The 20,000-nt window shown below is 50.0% G+C and overlaps 1 protein-coding gene and 1 pseudogene across 1 annotated transcript; both read left to right on the top strand.

Moving 5' to 3' along the window:
- The first annotated feature begins 1,435 nt into the window (after nt 1–1,435).
- Nucleotides 1,436–2,519, top strand: LOC118649159 (annotated as a pseudogene).
- A 7,909-nt stretch (nt 2,520–10,428) lies between these two features.
- Nucleotides 10,429–15,545, top strand: LOC118649158 (kallikrein-7-like). Its single transcript, XM_036295957.1, has 5 exons — nt 10,429–10,501; nt 10,951–11,104; nt 11,275–11,522; nt 12,288–12,427; nt 15,474–15,545. The coding sequence occupies exons 1-5, from the start codon at nt 10,429–10,431 to the stop codon at nt 15,543–15,545; spliced, it is 687 nt and encodes a 228-aa protein (XP_036151850.1).
- Nucleotides 15,546–20,000: the final 4,455 nt, after the last annotated feature.

Raw genomic sequence — 20,000 nt, 5'->3', positions numbered from 1 at the left:
TCGAAAGACCTTAAAAAAATATATCATTTTGACGTTTAAAGTATGCTATTATTCCAGAAGCACAAACACAATGGACAGGGCTTGCTCGAGGTAAAGGTTAACCTATTATATAGGGCTTAGGACGTGACTTCCTGCAATGACCCACTCAATTAGGAATTTTTACAATCAGAACGGCCCCTTGTGGTTACTTTGCGTTCCTGAGCTTGTCAGAGTCAGGAAGTCCCATTCTCGTTCATGTTTCTTCTAATCTCATTGCACTCTCGAGTCTTTCATCCAACCTTCCTCATCTATACTAATAAAAGGGTAATATGCTAATTAGACCTTCCGGACGTCCTTCCGGAAAAAGACATGGTGGCAGGGCCAAGGCAGAGGCGGTTAGGGGCAATCAGGCCAGGAGGGGAGGGCAGTTGGGGGCAAGAAGGCTGGGGGAGGGGGGGGTGGCAGTTGGGGGTGAGCAGACCAGCAGGCAGATTGGTTAGGGGCAATCAGGCCAGGAGGGGAGGGCAGTTGGGGGCAAGAAGGCTGGTGGGGGGAGTGGCAGTTGGGGATGAGCAGGCCTGCAGGCAGAGTGGTTAGGGGCAATCAGGCAGGCAGGCAAGCAGGCAGGTGAGCGGTTAGGAGCCAGAGGTCCTGGATTGTGAGAGGGATGTCCTAGATTAGAGAGGGTGCAGGCCAGGCTGAGGGACGTCCTCCCCTCCCCCGTGCATAAATTTCATGCACTGGGCCACTAGTATTGTGGAAGTTCTACAGCCACCGATTCCTTACACACAATATTAAGACCGCTCCTCAAATAAAACATACAAGCCAAGTCTCCAAGACCCTGTCCCCTCAGACCCAAGAGTCCAGGCCTACCTGCCCCTAGTCCCACAATCAAGGTCCCAGTTCCCTCCTCATTCTGGACCCAAAAGTCTGGACCTCCACTGAGGTCTTCCCTTTGGAATCCAGACAGCTCCTTGCTTTGCTTCACAGTGAAGAAATCAGGGGTCAGCAAGAGAGGCGATGGGATTAATCAGGAAGCCGCAAAATCAGGATTTGGGATGCTGCTTGTTTGACTCTCAGTTCTAGGGAGACCATGGGAAGCTGTGGAGACCCACCTGCTCAAGAAGATCTGTGAAAACCATGGCTCTGTCCCTTTCCTCTGAACAAGTCCCTTCCCATCTCTCAGCCTCACTTTCCTCATCTGGAAAATGGGGGTAACTAAGTAATAGATTTTTAAACTCCATAAGGACATTAGTTATATCTATAGTCTTCATGATGTGTTCCGAGGGGTCAGGGTGGTGATCAATTAATATTTGTTGAATGAGTTTGTTGGATGAGTGAGTGATGGAATAATTGGACTTATCTCTCCTCCAAAAGCTCTCGTGGGCTCTCTGCTCCTCCTGTTTGATAGACTGCCTTGTCTCCTGAACGGTGTCAGTCGCAACTCCGAGACAGGATGGTGAAGGTCACAGTAAATAGACTGGGCTGCAGTCGGCACCTGAGCACCAGGTCTGCTTTTAACTCTGGAAAAGTGGGGGTTACTACATCAATGACCCCTTCATTGACCTCAACCTCACGGTCTATAGGTTCCAGTAAGGTTCAACCCAGGGCAAATTCAAAGGCACAGTCAAGGCTGAGAGCAGAAATCTCGTCGGCAGTGGAAAGCCCAATTCCATCTTCCAGGAAGGAGATCCTGCCCACACTGAATGGGGTGCTGCTGGTGCTGAATATGCTGTGAAATGCACTGGTGTCTTCACGATCTTGGAGGCAACTGAGGGTCCCTTGAAGCTGGGAGCTAAGGGGACACCATCTCTAACGCTTCTGCAGATTTCCTCACCCATGTTGCCGATAAGTGTGAATCGTGAGAAGTCTGACAACTCCCTCAAGATGGTCAGCAATGCCTCCTGCACCACCAACTGCATGACATCCATGGCCCCCAGGGTACCCATGGCCACTTTGACATCATAGAGGGACTCATGACCACAGTCCACGCCATCACTGCCACCCAAAACACCGTGGATGGCCCCTCTGGGAAGCTGTGGCATGATGGCCGAGGGGCCGCCCGAAGCTTCATCTGTAGGCGCAGAGCCTTCTGTAGATGCTGCCAAGGCTCTGGGCAAGGTCACTCCTGAGCTGAATGAGAAGGTCATTGGCATGGCCTTCCATGTCCCCATCCCCAAGGTGTTGGTCATGGATCTGCCCTGCCCCCTGGACAAAACTGCCAAATGTATTGATGTCAACGAGGTGGTGAAGCACGCATTGGAAGGCAATCTCCAGGGCATCCTAAGATAGACTGAGGACCAGGTGGTCTTTTCAGACTTTAACAATGACACACACTCTCTTTGAACTTCAATGCCTGGGCTAGCATTGTCCTCCTCGACCATTTGGTCAAGCTCATTTCCTGGTATGAGAATGAACTTTGTTACAGAAACAGGATGGTGGATCACAGTGTCCACGTGGCCTCCAGGAGAAAGAGCCCCCTGGCCCACCAGTCCCAGCGAGAGGTGCTCAGCTACTTGGAACTCTTTGTCCCAAATTGATTCATCTGCACACTGAGATTCTCCTGACCTCCAGTTTCCATCCCAGACCCATTGAACAATGGAAGGAGCATAGAGAGCCTTACCTTGTCGTGCACCATCAATAAAGTTTACTAAACTCAGCAAAAAAAAAAAAAAAAAAAAAAAAAAAGTTGTGGGTGAAGATTAAATGAGATGTAAGCATATAACTTCTGGCACATAGAGGTGCCAGATAGACATTATCTTTCTCAAACCTACTGGTCAAGCCCTAACCAGTTTGACTCAGTGGCTAGAGCGTCGGCCTGCAGACTCAAGGGTCCCAGGTTCGATTCCGGCCAAGGGCATGTACCTCGGTTGCGGGCACATCCCCAGTAGGGGGTGTGCAGGAGGCAGCTGATGGATGTTTCTCTCTCATCGATGTTTCTAACTCTCTATCCCTCTCCCTTCCTCTCTGTAAAAAAAAAATAAAATAAAATAAAAAAATAAAAAAAAAATCAAATATACTGGTCAAATGTTAATAAAAAGATAAATTTCCACTTTCAGTCATTAATTTAACAGTTCCTTGTAAGGCCCCAGGGGCCGCATGTAGGGGTGTTATCCGCATCTAGAAGGGTTCAGGAATCTGGAAAAGGGGCTGTGCGTAAATGGATTAAAGAGACTAGACAAGAAATATGAATTTGGAAGGCATTTTGCAGGGCCAGATGGAAACAGTTCTAGGGACTAAGCTCCTTGAAACTCTATACCCAGGGCTTTTTATTCACACATTTTGCCCTCTAGCAAAGCAGATATACATATCAAAGGTAAGGCCTGGTAAACAATGAAGGACCATCAGATTGGGGGAACTGCCCTGCTGCTGTCTGGCAGCAGGAGATCAGATGCAGATCTTCAGCCCTGCTGAAGGTGTCCATCAACCTTTTGATGGACCTCCTGCATGTATTATGCTAACTTCTGTTCCTAGCCTCCAGCAGCTGCGCTGTGTGAGTTCCTATCCCGATGGAATTGCGTGCTAGCTTGTGAAATTAGGCAGTGAGCAAACGCATATAAAATACATGTTGATGTAGAGTTAAGCGCTGCAATAAAATATTGTGGGTGGTCAGAGGATGGGGTGGGCGGTGATGGAAGAGTGGTGTTGTATTCAGAATGGTGAGAGAAGGCTTCCAGGAGAAGGTGACATTTGGAAGAAGCAGGATTCAGCAGAGATGGAGAACCTGGTGGCCTGGGAGTAAGAAGATCGAAGAGAGAGGGTCAACCTGTCACCAAGGGCACCCCCCCCCCCCCCGCCCGCCCGCCCCCGCCCCAAGTCCTCCAGTCTTCGGATTGTCAATTTAAAAATGACTCAGCAAGAAACAAAATGTTTCTTGGTCATATGATCCCACTCTAGCGGAGAAAAGGAAACAGCAGAGGTCTTTGCTTTGTTCCATGGGATGAAAAGGGAGGAGAACCTATCAAATGTATCAGAAACTCCCGGGTGCGGCTGTGGATGAGATCCAGGAGGTGACATCCAGGCAGGTACGGAGGGAAAGGGATGGTTTTGCTGGGAACTTATACCTTTGCCCCCCAGAGTATTTTCCTAAGGGTCTCAGTTGTGCAGAAGGACAAATCTTTCCCCAGAAGCCACGCGAGGGTATCTATTCTAGGCAAGTCACAGAGGGTATCATCTTTGCCGTTGGCCGCAGAGGGGCTGACCCAGGCCAGACAAGTGACTTTTGAAACCTCTCTCTTCCCTCATCTCTCGCACCCTGTAGAGCAGCGGTTCTCAACCTGTGGGCCGCGACCCCTTTGGGGGTTGAACAACCCTCTCACAGGGGTTGCCTAAGACCATCGGAAAACACATATATAATGACATGTTGTTTTTGTGATGAATCACGATGCTTTCATGATTTTCAATTTGTCACAATGACATGGGGGGCCACCACAACATGAGGAACTGTATGAAAGGGTGGCGGCCTTAGGAAGGTTGAGAACCACCTCTGTAGATGCTGGAGGAGGGGCAGCGGGTGACTCCCAACAGTTGTCACCAACTGAGGTCTTCCCTCTCTCTACCGAGTGAAAGATTCAGAAGACCTACTCTCCCTGCGGGGCACTCAGCACAGGAACGGAGGCTGTGGAATGTTTGCTTTGCTGCTCTTGGGAACTCCTGTTAGCAGAATGAGGCTGGGGAGAGGAGAGTTAACAAGGGCGACGGGGAATGTCAGTGGAGGAGAGAGTCCGAGGCTAGAGAGCACACAGCTTCTGCTCTCTTTCTGAGTGTCAGTTCCTGACGTTTCTGCTGACTCTGCCATCACGTTGGTTTGGCACCCGACTGGGTTCCCTACCACAGCTGCCTGCTGCTGTGATTGGTTTCTGGGAGAGCAATGCTCTCTTCCCAATTGGCCAGGGAATGGAGACATGGATTTCCGTGCTCCTTCAAAGACGCCTCCAAGAGGACAAATCTTGGGATTTGCTGCTATAGATATAATTCTCTCTCTTTTTTTTCTTAAATATACATATTTTTTTTTTATTGATTTCAGAGAGGAAGGAAAAGGGAGAGAGAGATAGACACACCAATGATGAGAGAGAGAACCATTGATTGGCTGCCTCCTGCACGCCCCCTACTGGGGATCAAGCCTGTCAACCTGGGCATGTGCCCTTGACCGGAATCGAACCTGGGACCCTTCAGTCCGCAGGCGGACGCTCTAGCCACTGAGCCAAACCGGCTGGGGCCATATCACTCTCTCTTTCCCATTTGCTGCAACTTCAGTCCTCAGGGCTCTTCCTGACTCTCTCTCTCTCACGGAAGCCCCACCCCCTTTTTCAATGGCCAGGGATAACTCTATGGTGACCTCTCATGGTTGCATTCAGGTTTAGTTTGGCTTATCATTATGGATTTGGGGTTCAAGTTAAGAGTCAGGGTTAAGGTTGGTTGAGGCGTGAGTTGTAGCTTGAGTTGATTTTTGGAGTCAGGAGCTTGGTGAGGAAACAGGTGCCACGTTGAGGTACAGAGTGAACTTGGTCAAGGATGAAGCAGTACTGAAGGTTAGGAGTAGGTACGATTGAGGTTCCAAGTTCAGACTCAGACTTGTTTAAAGATTGGAGATGAGAGTTGTTTCAAAGTAAAGACTGGATTTGGAATTATAGTTGAAATCGGGGACTGTGGTCTCTCTCACTGTCTCATGAGCTCTTGATCGGATCTGACCGTGTCTTCTCATTGAATGGCACCATGTCCCCCAAGCAAGAGATCTTGAAATCCCGAAATCTCCATCTCCCTTACCACAACTTCTGTTTAACCCATCACCACAGCCTGTTGATTTTCCCTCCATAGTGCACCTTGAATTCATCTACTTATTACCATCTCCATCTCTCACATGGCCTTATCCTAGTCACCATCCTCTCTCATTTGTACAGAAGAAATGGCCCCTTTGTGATTCCGCGTCTGCTCCTTCATAGAGCAGCCAGATTGATATTTTGAAAATACCAATGTTATATGTGATTCCTCTGAATAAAGTCCTAGTTGTTCTTCATCGCCCACAACATAAAGTCCAACTCACCACGACCTACAAGGTCCTTCATTCTCCGGATCTGTACAACCTCTGTTCTTTGAGCTCCGTCTGTAGTCGCCCTCCACCCCAGGACCTTTGCACCTGCTGTTTTCTCTACATGATGCCCTGCAAGTCCTTTACATTTTTCCTAGTTTATGCTTATTTTTCTATCCACGCTCACTATTTGCTACTTCTTAGGTCAAATCCCCCTGGAAATGCTTTCACAATCCTTTGCACCTTTACTTCAGAGCACACATTAAACTTGTCTATTTGCATTTGTATATAGATGCCTTGATTATTTTTTCTTTTATACTTGACTGTCAGTTCCTCGAGGGAGGGAACTCTCTGTGTCCAGGTCTGTGCACCACTGTATCCTCCACGCCCAGCACAGCAGATATATCGCTGGTCTCTACTGGTATACGTATTCTCTAAGTGTATAATTCAGTGGTTCTCAACCTTCCTAAGGCCGTGACCCTTTAATACAGTTCCTCATGTGGTGGTGACCCCCAACCATAAAATTATTTTCGCTGCTACTTCATCACTGTAATTTTGCTACTGTTATGAATCGTCATGTAAATACCTGATATGCAGGATGTATTTTCATTGTTCGTGACCCACAGGTTGAGAACCCAATCATTTACTAAATGATTGGGTTGGAAAGAGGTTGTAGGAAAAGGGCTGGAGGAAGAGCTACCACTGGAGGTAGGGGTGGCTTTGGTGGTTAACTTGGATTCCACATGGTGACTTTAGTTAGAATTCGATTGGGATTTATGACTTGGGATCAAACTCTAAACTGGAAATGAAATTTGAACACAACATGGAGGTCTTAGTAAAATGACTTTGACTCTGAAAAAACCACCACAACAAAACACTTTAAATCAGAAAGGAAACCTGCAGGGGACATGAGATGAAGGGGCTCCATGGAGCATTAACTCACCAGCTCAACAACTGCTCATCAAAGACACTGCCCATCACCATCACTTTGTCTCCATTTGTCCATCTCCAGAGCTATGGCTCTATCCCCCGGGCACTTCCCTCCCCAGTTCCAGGAGGGCTGCCTCCCTTCCAGAATTTACACCCAGAAGGGACCCTGTCTAACAGAGTCGAGGAGAACTCTTCTCCTGCCTCACTTTGGGAAGAGGAGAGCAGTTCCCTGAAGTAACCCGGGGGTCTTCCCCTCCCTCCTCATTGGCCAACATTGTATCACATGTTTATTTATAAACCAATCCCTGGACAGAAGACACCCCCTTGGTGCAGTAAAGCTCATTTGTGGTCACTTGAGCACAGCCGGTTGTCCAAAGAAAATCAAGGTTCTGACAAATGGCAGAAGGAATGCATGCTGGGTAGGCAACACCAATGTCTATGATGGGTCAACTTGTGGGACCGAGGTAGAATTGGATTAAAGATCTGAATTGAGATAACACATGGGCTCACACTAAGGAATGAAGCATATTTGGGGGTCTGAGTTAGAAGTGAGGGTCAATTCCACTGTTAGGAATCAGCCATCTAGTAGTCATCTGACAATGGTTCCTGTGTTACTCAATGCAAATGCCAAAGTCCTACCTTGGTCCTCAATCCCTGTGTCATCCAAATCCTGTGAGGCTAATATGCTAAGTGTCTGACCGTCCGACAGGTCACTATCACACACACTGACCACCAGGGGGCAGACCCTCAACACAGGAGCCGTCTTGACGCGCACTGGCCATTCCCAAAGGAACTGTACCGCGGACCTGGCGCCCGCAAAGCAACACTCGGCTTCCCCCAAGTAGGACACAGGCCTCGCCACCACCCCAGAGCAACAGCCCACCAAATCGCAGCCGACGATGCTGAGACCCCATGGCACAAAATGCTGCCCACAGCCCAGCCCACCCTTCTCCCTCTGATTCGTTCAGCTCCAATAAAAAAGTCTTCCCTGCTAGAACATTCTAGGTCTCCCTCCTCTTCTCACCTGCCCTTCACTCTGCCCAGGACTCACTGCTCCCAAGTAGCTACAGGAATCCATCTACCACCTCCTACAAGATTTTGTGCGAATGTCCTCTTCACCTGGGGTCTTTCCAACCACCTTTCCCAACATTATAACTGCAGGGTTGGTGAGATCAAAGGGAACCAATAATTCCCCTGGGCCTCCTCTGGTCTTATTTTTCTCCATAGCACTCACTGCCACGTAAAAACAACAACAGCCTATAAATGGGAAGTTCTTGTTTCTTTACTCAAAATCTCCACCTACTGGAATGAGAGCCCCTTTGGAGGAATTTCGCTGTTTTGTGGAAGCTGTGCCCTCAGAGGCCAGAACAGATTCTGGCTCAGAGCCAATGCTCAGTGGATACTCCGGGAATGAAGTTCCATAACGAGGAAAGGTGAAAATGCGAAGAAATGCATTCCACCATCATTGTAATGAAAGCGATTCAAAGGCACTTCAATGTGAAACAGACGGCATAAGCCAGAATAAAACTACAGTGAAGGACATTACACAACAAGTACAAAGGAAGGAGACATGATCTTAAATGTACGAAGAAGAGCAATTATTCAAGATAATCTAGACATATACAGAGTAAAAGGTTCCATTAGATAATGTTCAGTACCGACCTTTTTGTTACATACATATAGTATGTATAGAAACAAAAGTATAATATCGAAACAGGAATTTTGGGGGCAAAATAGGACAGGTTTAGAAAATACTAGAAAATTTAGAAGTTATGGGGGTCATGGAGGAAGCACAGAGCTGAAGAGGAGCAGAAGACATATTTTCATAGAATAGGGGAAGCTGGAAAGCTGCAACACGTATATTTCCATAGAATGAGGGAGCTGGGAACAGCAAAAGGTTTATATTTACAAAAAGAGATGGAATCCCTTCATTCAGAAGGAGGAGCAGAAAGCCCAAAGGGAATAGGAAAACAATAGGGAAGGAGGGGGAGAGAACCTCCCATGTCCCATGTGAGACTCCACCTTTGAGCCCAGGAGTTAGTATAGTAACCAGTCTAAGGGACTAGTGACCAATCAGAGGGGATATCAAGGCACCAGGATCTGCAGTCTTTATAAGCCACAGGGAAAAGGAACTCAGTGGGACCCTTTCCCCTTCCCCACCTGGGAGTCTGTACTTGTTCTTCAATGAATCTCCACCTTTGCTATACCCATTGATTCATCTTCGATTCTGGCGGACAAAGAATCCGGGTTCCAGTCCACAAATTCCCTATCAATATGAAACACAGACTATGTGAAAAACAGTACGTATTTAGTAGGTGAAGTTAAGAAAGCCTTTCTTTAGATCCGTGGTTCTCAACCTTCTGGCCCTTTAAATACAGTTCCTCATGTTGTGACCCAACCATAAAATTATTTTCGTTGCTACTTCATAACTGTAATGTTGCTACTGTGATGAATCGTAATGTAAGTATCTGATATGCAGGGTGCTCTTAGGCGACCCCTGTGAAAGGATTGTTCGACCGCCAAAGGGGTCGTGACGCACAGGTTGACAACCGCCGCTTTAGATCCATACCCCAATATTAGGGCTGGGTTCAGGCTCAAAGACATGACTGGGATTCAGCCTGACAAGTTCCCACAAGCTGCTCAGAGTCACGGGATAAGGTCTAGGCCACCCCTGAGAGGGGCTGAGGGCAAGAAAAGTGGCCACAGTGGAGGACCCAGGGCACAGTCCATCCTTGACTCCTGCTCCTGCCCCTCAAGGCTAGTACCTGGTCACACCCTTCGTAGATGCCACCAGGGAGCTGGGACCTGCTGGAGCCAAGCCCCTGACCTGGCCTCAGGAATGAGGGTGGAGGTAGAGTGCTGGCATATGGGTTTAGCTGCCTCCAGGTTCCAGATAAGAGCAAATGCAGGTAAGGTAACCCCAGAGCTGGGTTCGCTGAACTCCAGGACCCTGAGAGTTGGAGTGGGGCGGGTGGCTATAAGAGGACCACTCTGCACAGGGCTGGACACCGTTGAATCCCAACCCAGACTGAAGACCAGACCAGACCAGACCAGACCCCCTGCAGGTGAGAGGAAATCCCATGTGGGGTGGGGCAGGTGCATCTGGAGGGACAGCTGACTCTTGCTCTTGAGGGCAGAGCAGTAGAGGCCCAATATCTGGTTGTGAGAAGGAGGGGCTGGAGGTCTTCAGTTTTGGGTCTTTTACCTAAAAGGAACTTGGGACATAGAATTAAAATGGGGAGGGACAGAAAGCCCGATCATTAGGTGCTCTGCATGTCAGGCTGTCTCTGGCCTGGACTTGTGGGTCTAGAGGGAGCAGGTGGGTGTAGACTGGGGCTCCTGGGTCTGAGCGGGGAGGTGGGGGCTCCTGGGTCTGAGCAAAGAGAAGGGACCTGGAGACCAGGAGTCCTGCTTCCTGAACTCTCTGTCTTTCCAGCCCCAGCACAGGAGGCCCTTCCTCTGTGGCAGCCACAGAGGCTCAGAGAGGGCACATGGCAGGTCCCCTGCTCCAGCCCCTGCTGCTCCTACTGCTGTCCTTCGCCCTGGGATCTGCTGAAGAAGAAGGTGAGGACCAGCCTGGGAGTCCTGCCCCTGCCCCTGGGCCTCACAGTCCCCCGCCTCCCCTCTCCAGGCCCCCTTTCTCCAAGGAGCTCCTGGGTCAGGACACTCCCCTGCAGCAACCTCCTCCCATGGAGACCCGACCCCTGGGCTGTGGCCCCTCTCTTCCTGCTTCCTCCTGACTCCTGGGCTCTGGGTGCCCTCCAGGCTGCTTCCCGCCCTCAGTGTCTCTCTCATCAGAAGCTGGGGCTGCCTCCAGACCAGCTGCTGCCCTGGGCTTCTGAGGAGCCTCCCTCCGTCTCTCTCCATCTCCGTCTGCAGCCGTCTCTGCCCTGGGCTCCGTGTCTGCCTCTGCCGTTCTCCACGCCTCTCTGTCTGTCTGTCTCTCCATCACTGTCTCTGGGCATCCATCCCCTGAGGCCTGCTACCCACGCTTTTTCCAGGTCTCCATCCAGCCCAGGATACCGGGGAGAGGATCATTAATGGAGTTCCATGTCCAAGAGGCGCCCATCCCTGGCAGGTGGCCCTGTACCACAACAATGTGTTCCTGTGTGCGGGCGTGTTGGTCCATGAGAAGTGGGTGCTCACCGTCGCCGACTGCTACTCGAGGTACCGGACAGGCGAGCCAAAGGGATCTCTCTCTCTCTCTCTCTCTCTCTCTCTCTCTCTCTCTCTCTCTCTCTCTCTCGGCTTCTGTCCCTCTAACTCTGGGTCTATGTCCCTCTTTCTCAATCCCAGTGTCTCCCGCTCAATGTTGCTTTTTTTTTTTTTTTCCCAAGAGAGTACATTGTGCAAATAGGCACTAATCTTCTCGTGGATAGAAATGCCCAGAAGATCAGGGCCACAGAGTTCTTCACCCACCCCCGGTATGACGTAACCACAAATGTTCACAACATCATGCTGCTGAAGCTGAGCAGCCCGGCCAAGCTCTCGCCCACCGTGAGGATCATGAAGGTGCCCTCCAGCTGCAAACAGCCTGGCACCACTTGTACCGTCGCTGGCTGGGGCAGCACCACCATGGATGGAGGTAAGGCCGCCCCCTGTGGCCCAGGAATAGCCCAGCCCACGGCTCCCTTTTTGTCTAAGACACACAGGATACAGGTAGCAAACCTAAGATCTCAGACCCACAAACCCCTCCTCCCTCAGCCAGATCCAGGAGCCCTGACCTCTAGACACCCCTCCCCCAGTCCCATAAGCCTCGGATCCCAGGCCTCCGTCCCCAAGACCAAGGTTAGAGCCCCACCACGTCCTCATGCAGACCCAGGTGCCCGGGCCCTCAGCCCCCTCCACCATCAGACCAACCACTATTTCTTAAAAATATATATTTTATCGATTTTTTACAGAGAGGAAGGGAGAGGAATAGAGAGTTAGAAACATCGATGAGAGAGAAACATCGGTCAGCTGCCTCCTGCACACCTCCCACTGGGGATGTGCCCGCAACCAAGGTACATGCCCTTGACCGGAATCGAACCCAGGACCCTTCAGTCCGCAGGCCGACGCTCTATCCACTGAGCCAAACCGGTTAGGGCCAGACCATCCACTTGATTGGCCTGCAGATGCCTCCTCCCTTAAACAGAGGAGTCCTGGCCTCAGCACGCCCCACCCTCAAACCCAGGAGTTCAGACACCAGCCCCTTCCTCCCTCAGAACCAGCAGTCCCATGGGACCTTTTCGGGACCATAGTATGGAGTCACCCCGCCCACCCTCCTTCAATAGCCAGGGTCCCCATTCTTTTACATCAGCACCCACAGGTCCACCGGACCCAGCCCCTGACTGCCCGCTCACTTCCCCAGCAGTGAGAAACCCATCCAAGCTCATGTGCTCCAATGTCAGGATCATCCCCTACAACGACTGCAAGCAGGTTTACCCGACCCTGTTGAGGAAATTCACCATCTGTGCTGCTCCGCCCAGGAGATCCTCCTTCGCCTGCAAAGTGAGTCCCCTCCTCCCCTGCGTCCCCCTCCATCCAGTGTCCCGGGGCCTGACCCTGGTGCTGAGCCTTCCCTCACACCTTACCAGCCCCACTTTCCTGGCTCTGTCTACTCAGTTCTCTGCCTGGGTCAAGGTGGGAGCCCATGGGGGCCTGCGTGGCCTTGGGGGTGGGCACAAAGCTGAAGGATAGAAACTGGGGGTGGGAAATGGGGCTGGGACTAGGGGGAGGGCAGTGAGACACTGGCTACAAGTACAAGCTTTAAGGCAGCGGTTCTCAACCTGTGGGTTGCGACCCCTTTGGTGGCCGAACGACCCTTTCACAGGGGTCGCCTAAGACCATCCTGCATATCAGATATTTACATGACGATTCATAACAGTAGCAACATTATGAAGTAGCAACGAAAATAACTTTATGGTTGGGTCACAACATGAGGAACTGTATTTAAAGGGCCAGAAGGTTGAGAACCACTGCTTTAAGGGCACACCAGAAGCTCAGGGACCAGGATACATCATATTCCAATGAAATATTTAAAAAAAAAATAATGCATGATGAGCAAAGCATCAGAATTTTCAACAAAAAAAGCAACCAGAATGGGCTGGATTTTCCATTTGCTTCGGGCTCCTATATGGTTCAGAACAGCACTGTAATGACCCTGTCTTTATCTAAAACTGGAATAACAGGTTCCTCGTGGATTTTTTGTTTTTTTCGTCTTAAATTTGATTTTTAAAACGTGCTTTAAAAGGCAATCACCGCATGTGCCTGAGGCTCATGTCCAGCTTCTATGTCTGTGTATCCCGTTCTAATTCTGAAGAAAGAAGGAGCCCCCTCCCCTTTGTTCTCCCTTCCTCATCTCTGTAACATCCTCTCTGTCTCTCAGAACCAGCTCCCCACACCTCTTTTCACACCTGGTTTCCTCGGTGTTGGGATCTCTCTCTCTCTCTCTCTCTCTCTCTCTCTCTCTCTCTCTCTCTCTCTCTCTCTCCTGTCTCTGTCAATCTTTTTATTTTCTCCATCTTTCCCAATCCCCAACAATTCTCCTTCCCTTCCCTTCCCTTCCCTTCCCTTCCCTTCCCTTCCCTTCCCTTCCCTTCCCTTCCCTTCCCTTCCCTTCCCTTCCCTTCCCTTCCCTTCCCTCCCCTCTCTCCCGCCTCTTCCCTCTTTGTACCCCCACTATCTTTGCTGACATCTGCACTCTCAGCTTTCAGGGGTGATGAAATGGTGTGTGTTAGGAAGAGAGGTGATGGGACAGGGTTGAATGTCCTAAAAATGGGGGGTTCCCCCTGGTCCCCCACTGAGGGACTGATTCATAATTCTGCAAAGTGTGCCGGAACAGAGAGTCGCAACCTAGGGACAGTCCCGCACTTGTTGAACTCACTCGCTGCTCTTAAACTTCCTATATTTGAACCTGGTGGTCCCAACTTTTCTTTCGCACTAGAGCCTGTAAATTAGGGCATTGGTCCCGCCCCTGGTTTCCAGGACTACCCTGTCCCCCACCCCAGGGTAAGGCAATGTATGGGATTGCCTGGAGGTAAGGCTTCCTCTCCCAGGGGCTTGACAAATTAAATGGGGCTCTGACATCCTGGAAGCCCGCCCCCTTCCTGTGATTGACTAGGACTCAAGCCAATGTCTTCCAAAAACCTGGTTGGTCCTCTCCTTGATAGCATTCATTCCTGCTCTGCCATTGGTCTGCAGGGACAATGAGTCTCTTCCCATTGGCCAGGGTGAAAGGCTATGTTTTGGCGGGATAAAGGCTTGATAAGCATGGTGTCTGTGGGACCTCATTGCTGGTTATTTTGAAACCAAAGCTAATCTGCTCTCTCCTCTCCAGGGTGACTCCGGGAGTCCGCTGATTTGCCAAGGTTCCCTGCAAGGCCTGGTGTCCTCGGATTATTTCCCTTGTCGTCCACCCTTTGACCCCATCATCTACACGCGTGTATGCAAGTACAGAAAATGGATATATGAAACCATAATAAAAAATTGCTAATCTCTCCAACCCTATGCCCTGAACAGGAAATTCATAGAAATAAAGACATCCATGACTTGCAGCCTTATTGGACTTTATCATTTGTCAAAGTGACATTAAAAATGCCAACAAGCCCTAACCGGTTTGGCTCAGTGGATAGAGCGTTGGCCTGCGGACTCAAGGGTCCCAGGTTCAAATCCGGTCAAGGGCATGTACCTTGGTTGTGGGCACATCCCCAGTAGGAGGTGTGAAGGAGGCAGCTGATCCATGTTTCTCTCTCATCGATGTTTCTAACTCTCTATCCCTCTCCCTTCCTCTCTGTGAAAAATCAATAAAATATGTTTTTTAAATGCCAACAATATCCTAATCAGATAGCGTTTGCTTTCATTTTTTCTGTGACCTGGGAGATGAAGAGACCTCGGTTGTTAGCTTCTTGTAGGAAAGAATTCAATCAAGAAACAACGTGCAGCACAGCAAGCAAAGGATTTGTTGGCCGCAGCAAAAGCATAGCCAGGACAGCGACGTAAGGAAGGGCTCAACATGGAAGCAGCAGGAGAGTCCAGGTTGGGCCGCTCTGGCTCACTGGGAAGAGGGGGCAAAGAGGGGATTGGAGACAGGCTCAGGGGGTTAGCCTGCCGCTGCCCGATGCTCTCCTGGTTGCAATTCTCCTGGGCTCCCTTAGAGTTTAGGAGTGTAATGCCTATAGGGGAAGAAGATGGGAGAGGGAATGTCTGGGGTGTGCTCCCCAGAAGGAGAGGGTACTTATCTCCCTCTTGCAGGTGGGAATCTTTGGGGAGGTCTCAGGGGAGGGTCTCAATAAAATATTCATCAGCTTTCCAGGTGCGTTCTTTCAGGGTCGTGGTCTCCACTGATTGGTCAGTGCCAGGGCAGGGGGTCCTGAGGTAGCCATGGCATCACTTGTCTGAGTTTTGCTGTTTTTCTGGGCCAGGAACTGAAATACAGCTGAGGCCTAGATGTTATCCCCAGGGAAGAAAACTACATGACCAGCCATGTGCTGGGGGGACAGGGGGTGGGTTATCCTGAGAGTGAGGTCCTTGTTTTCCCAATTTTGCCCCTTGGTAGAAACCTGGGCTTTCTGCCCTGGTGAACTTCTGTGCCCGGCCTGTTGTCCTTGCTCTGCTCATGTCTGCCTAACTGCCTATCACAGCTGGTTGGAGAAGACCCTCAGTCAGCAGGGTCTGTGGTGATTGCCCAGGGAGCCCAGGGTACCAGGAACCTGCTGATCTTGCCAGGCTCTGAGACACAAGGGACTCCTCCCTCCCCTCCTCCGGAGGCCCCTTCCAGGCACACGTTGAGAATAGGAGCCCACCTACCCCCGTTTCCACTCCCACTGTTCTCTCTTCCTCCAAACTCTGGTGCTCACTTATGGCAGGGCCTCGATGGACTCTGGTGTCCTGTCTATGTGCCAGCGCCATCCTTTCTGAAAACCTGCTCCCTCTCTCCTCGTTTTTCATCTGTGACATGCTCAGAACCGCTCTCATATCCCTTTGCACACGTGTGAAGTAGGCATTTCTGTTCTCTGCTCCTCCTCCTCCTCCCCCTCCTCTTTCTTCTTCTTCTTCTTCTCTTCTTCTTCTTCTGTCTCTTCTTCTTCTTCTTTTACTCCTTCTTCATTCTCCTTCTTCTTCTCCTCTCCTTCTCCTTCCTCCTTTCTACTTATCCTCCTCCTCCTCCTCCTCCGCCTCCTCCTCTCTCCTCCTCCTCCTCCTCCTCCTTCTTCTTCTTCTTCTTCTTCTTCTTCTTCTTCTTCTTCTTCTTCTTCTTCTTCTTCTTCTTCTTCTTCTTCTTCTATTTCTTCTTCTTCTTCTTCTTCTTCTTCTTCTTCTTCTTCTTCTTCTTCTTCTTCTTCTTCTTCTTCTTCTCCTCCCTCCCTCTCTCATTCTATGAGTGGGGAAAACTGAGGGCTGGAAAATGTAGAGGAACACTCCACTGTGTCAGTGGGAGCAGGAGGCAGGGTGAGATTCCAAAATCGGTTTCATTTTCCTTTCCCACCTCCCTCTGTGAAGGTCTCCTCGCCCCAACCTCGGCTCCTCAGAGGTCCCCATCGTATTGCTCAGGTGCTAGAGGTGCACGGGCACAGAAAGGGACACGGAAGGAAGGAGGCACCCAGGACTCCGTCCACAGGCAGTTTGGTACATGCTCTTATTCTGTGACTATTTCTTTTTACACGGTGACGATCGCAGACATATACGATTTTTGTTTCTTTTTTTTGCATTTAACAACAGACAGCATATGCATTCTGACGTGACACTCACAGTTCTGCATAATTATTATCCTGAACAGTGTCATTAGTCTCCTGGCCTACATCCGTTTGTTGTTGACATAAACCATGGAATAATTCGGGAGAGGTTCCGCATTTCCACTGTTTTGCTATGACAGCTAATAGTGTTGTGTGGGACGCAGATACAGTGTTTGCACAAGTTCAGGCCTTGGACTGAGGAGAGGGCACAGTCCTCTCATGGCCACGTGCAAGTCCCAGCTTGGAGGGCAGGGCCCTCCCAGCACAATTAGAGCCAACTGCTGTAGTTGTGATCTTGAACCTATGGTCCGAACACGTGGCCCCACGTGCCTGAGTGATGCAGGCTTGATAGAGTTCAGGTGCATGTAGTGGAGAGGGATTGAAACCCATGAGAATGTTGTAAACATCTTGACCACGCCCTTACATTGCCTCCTGGCATCTGCTATAAAATAAAGACACGGCTTGTAGGTGCTGGGACTGTCTCTCTCCACCTGAGAGGGCAGCGTCCCACCGAGACCCAGCTTTCATTCTCTTGTCTGTCTTTTCTAAGCCTTTCACCGCCCCCACTCAGGGTCACTAACCCAGGCTGAGCTGGCATGGCACATAAGGCGCCCTGGGGCTGAGTATGCCATGGCCGTGCCGGCTCCCCACAATGTTGTGATGAATTCAAACCTTGCCCACGTTTCGGATTGACCAGAATTCCTAGGTCAAAAGCGATGAATGAGATTCCGGACTCACCTTGCCTAACCTTGTGGACTCACCTTGTTAACCTTGTGTCATAAAAATTGTTCTTCACTTCTGCTGGATAACACAGCTGGTGTCTCCCCGCATCTTCACCAGCACCGACGTTTTTGTGTTTTATGTTTAGCTCATGGGTTTTTGCAAATGTTTATTAGGATGTTGTTGACGGTTTCATGATTTTGAAAATGATAAAGTCAAATACGGCTGCAAGTCAAGGATGTCTTTATTTCTGGGAAGGCCCTGTTCAGGGCATAGGGATGGAGGATGAAAGCATGGAGAGATTAGGAATTGGCTTTCATGGTTTTATACACCCATTTGCGGTACATGCATAGGCGGGTGTATATCACTGGCTCAAAGGGCAGGATACAAGGGAAATAGCCGGAGGACACCAGGCCTTGCAGGGAACCTTCGCAAATCAGCGGACTCCCGGAGTCACCCTGGAGGGGAGAGAGCAGATTAGCTTTGATTTCAAAATAACCAGCAATGAGGTCCCACAGACACCAGGCTTATCAGGCCTTTATCGCGCTAGAACACAGCCTTCCACCTGGCCGATGGGAAGAGACTCATTGTCTCTGTGGACCAATGGCGGAGCAGGAATGAATGCTTTCAAGGAGAGGACCAACCAGGTTTTTGGAAGACATTGGCTTGAGCCCTAGTCAATCACTGGGAGAGGGTGGGACTTCAAGGAAGTCAGAGCCCCATTTATTTGTCAAGCCCCTGGGAGAGGAAGCATTACCTCCAGGGAATCCTATACATTGCCTTCTCCAGGGGTGGGGGACAGGGTAGTCCTGGAAAACAGGGGCGGGACCAATGCCCTAATTTACAGGCTCTAATGCAAAAGAAAAGTTCGGACCACTAGGTTCAAATATAGGAAGTTTAAGAAAAGTGAGTGTGTTAAACCAAGTGCGGGTGTGTTAAACCAACTGTCCTGATTTTGCGACTCTGTGTCCCGGCACAGTTTGCAGAATTATGAATCAGACCTCAGTGGGGGACCAGAGGGAACCCCACATTTTTGGGACATTCAACCCTGTCCCATCACCTCTCTTCCTAACACACATCATTTCACCACCCCTGAAAGCTGAGATGCAGATGTGAGCAAAGATAGTGGGGGTACAAAGAGGCAAAGGATGAAAGAGAGAGAGAGAAGGATGGAGAGAAGAAGAAAGGGAAGGATGAAGGAGACAGAGAAGCAGAATGTTTGGGGTAAGGAATGAGGCAGAGATGGAGAAAATAAAAGAAATTGACTGAGGTCGGGGAGAGAGGGAGGGATAGAGGGAGGGAGGAAGAGGGGGAGAGAGAGAGACAAAGAGAGAGAGAGAGAGAGAGAGAGAGAGAGAGCTATCACAACACAGAGAGAACACAGAGGGAACCAGGAAATGAAATGAGGTGTGAGGACCTAGCTTGCTTAGCTCAGTGGATAGAGCATCTGCTTGTCGACCGAAGGGCCCTGCGTTCAATTCCAGTCAAGAGCACATGCCTCGGTTGCAGGCACGATCCCCAGTGGAGGGCGGGCAGGAGTCAGCAGATCTATGATTCTCTCTCATCATTGTTGTGTCTATCGCTCTCTCCCTCCCCCTTCCTCTCTGCAATCAATAAAAGTATTAAAAAGAAAAAGAAGTGAGGTGTGAGGAGAGATGAGGAGAGAGGGTTCTGAGAGTCAGAGAGGAGGCTACGGAGATGAGGAAGGGAGAACAAAGAGGAGGGGCTCCTTCTTTCTTCAGAATTAGAACCAGAGACACAGACATAGAAGCAGGGCATGAGCCTCAGGCACATCTCAGTGACTGCAACAAACATTTTAAGGCATATTTTAAAAATCAAATTTAATATGAAAAAACCCATGAGGAACCTGGTATTCCAGTTTAATTTTTTAAAAAATATTTTCTTTGTTTCAGAAAAGAAATGAGAGGGAGGGAGCGATAGAAACATCAATGAGAGAGAACCATTGAGTGGCTGCCTACTGCACGTCCCCTACTTGGGATGGAGCCTGCTTCTTGGGCATGGGCCTTTGACTGGAATCAAACCTGCGACCCTTCAGTCCGCAGGCCTATGCTCGATCCTCTGAGCCAAACCCGCTAGGGCGGTATTCCAGTTTTAGATAAATACCGATCATTACTGAACCACAGTGCTGTTCTGTACCACATGGAACCCCATGGCAAATGGAAAATCCAGCCCATTCTGGTTGCTTTTTTTGTTGAAAATTCTGATGCTTTGCTCATCATGGATTATTTTTTAAATAGTTCATTGGAATATGATATTTCCTGGTCACTGAGCTTTTGGTCTGCCCTTAAAGCTTGTGCTCATAGCCAGCCTCACTGCCCTCCCCATAGTCCCAGCCCCATTCCCTCCCCCAGTTTCTATCCTTCAGCTTTGTGCCCGCCCCCAAGGCCATGCAGGCCCCCGTGGGCTCCCACCCTGACCCAGGCAGAGAACTGAGTAGACAGAGCCAGGAAAGTGGGGCTGGTAAGGTGTGAGGGAAGGCTCAGCATCAGGGTCAGGCCCCGGGACACTGGATGGAGGGGGAGACAGGGGAGGAGGGGACTCACTTTGCAGCTGTTTGAGAGCCCGTCAGGGGGAGCCGCACAGAGCATGTATTTTTTCAACATGGTCGG

The sequence above is a fragment of the Myotis myotis genome, unplaced genomic scaffold, assembly GCF_014108235.1.
Source record: "Myotis myotis isolate mMyoMyo1 unplaced genomic scaffold, mMyoMyo1.p scaffold_m19_p_28, whole genome shotgun sequence".
In the NCBI taxonomy this organism is placed as follows: domain Eukaryota; kingdom Metazoa; phylum Chordata; class Mammalia; order Chiroptera; family Vespertilionidae; genus Myotis; species Myotis myotis.
This window is presented reverse-complemented; position numbering and strand designations above follow the sequence as displayed.

Bases quoted from the DNA above. Each gene is read 5' to 3' on its own strand.
- LOC118649158 (XM_036295957.1), top strand. From the start codon at position 10,429: ATGGCAGGTCCCCTGCTCCAGCCCCTGCTGCTCCTACTGCTGTCCTTC. The intron at 10,502-10,950 runs GTGAGGACCAGC...GTCTCCATCCAG, and splicing joins GGGATCTGCTGAAGAAGAAG to CCCAGGATACCGGGGAGAGG. The intron at 11,105-11,274 runs GTACCGGACAGG...TTTTTTCCCAAG, and splicing joins GTCGCCGACTGCTACTCGAG to AGAGTACATTGTGCAAATAG.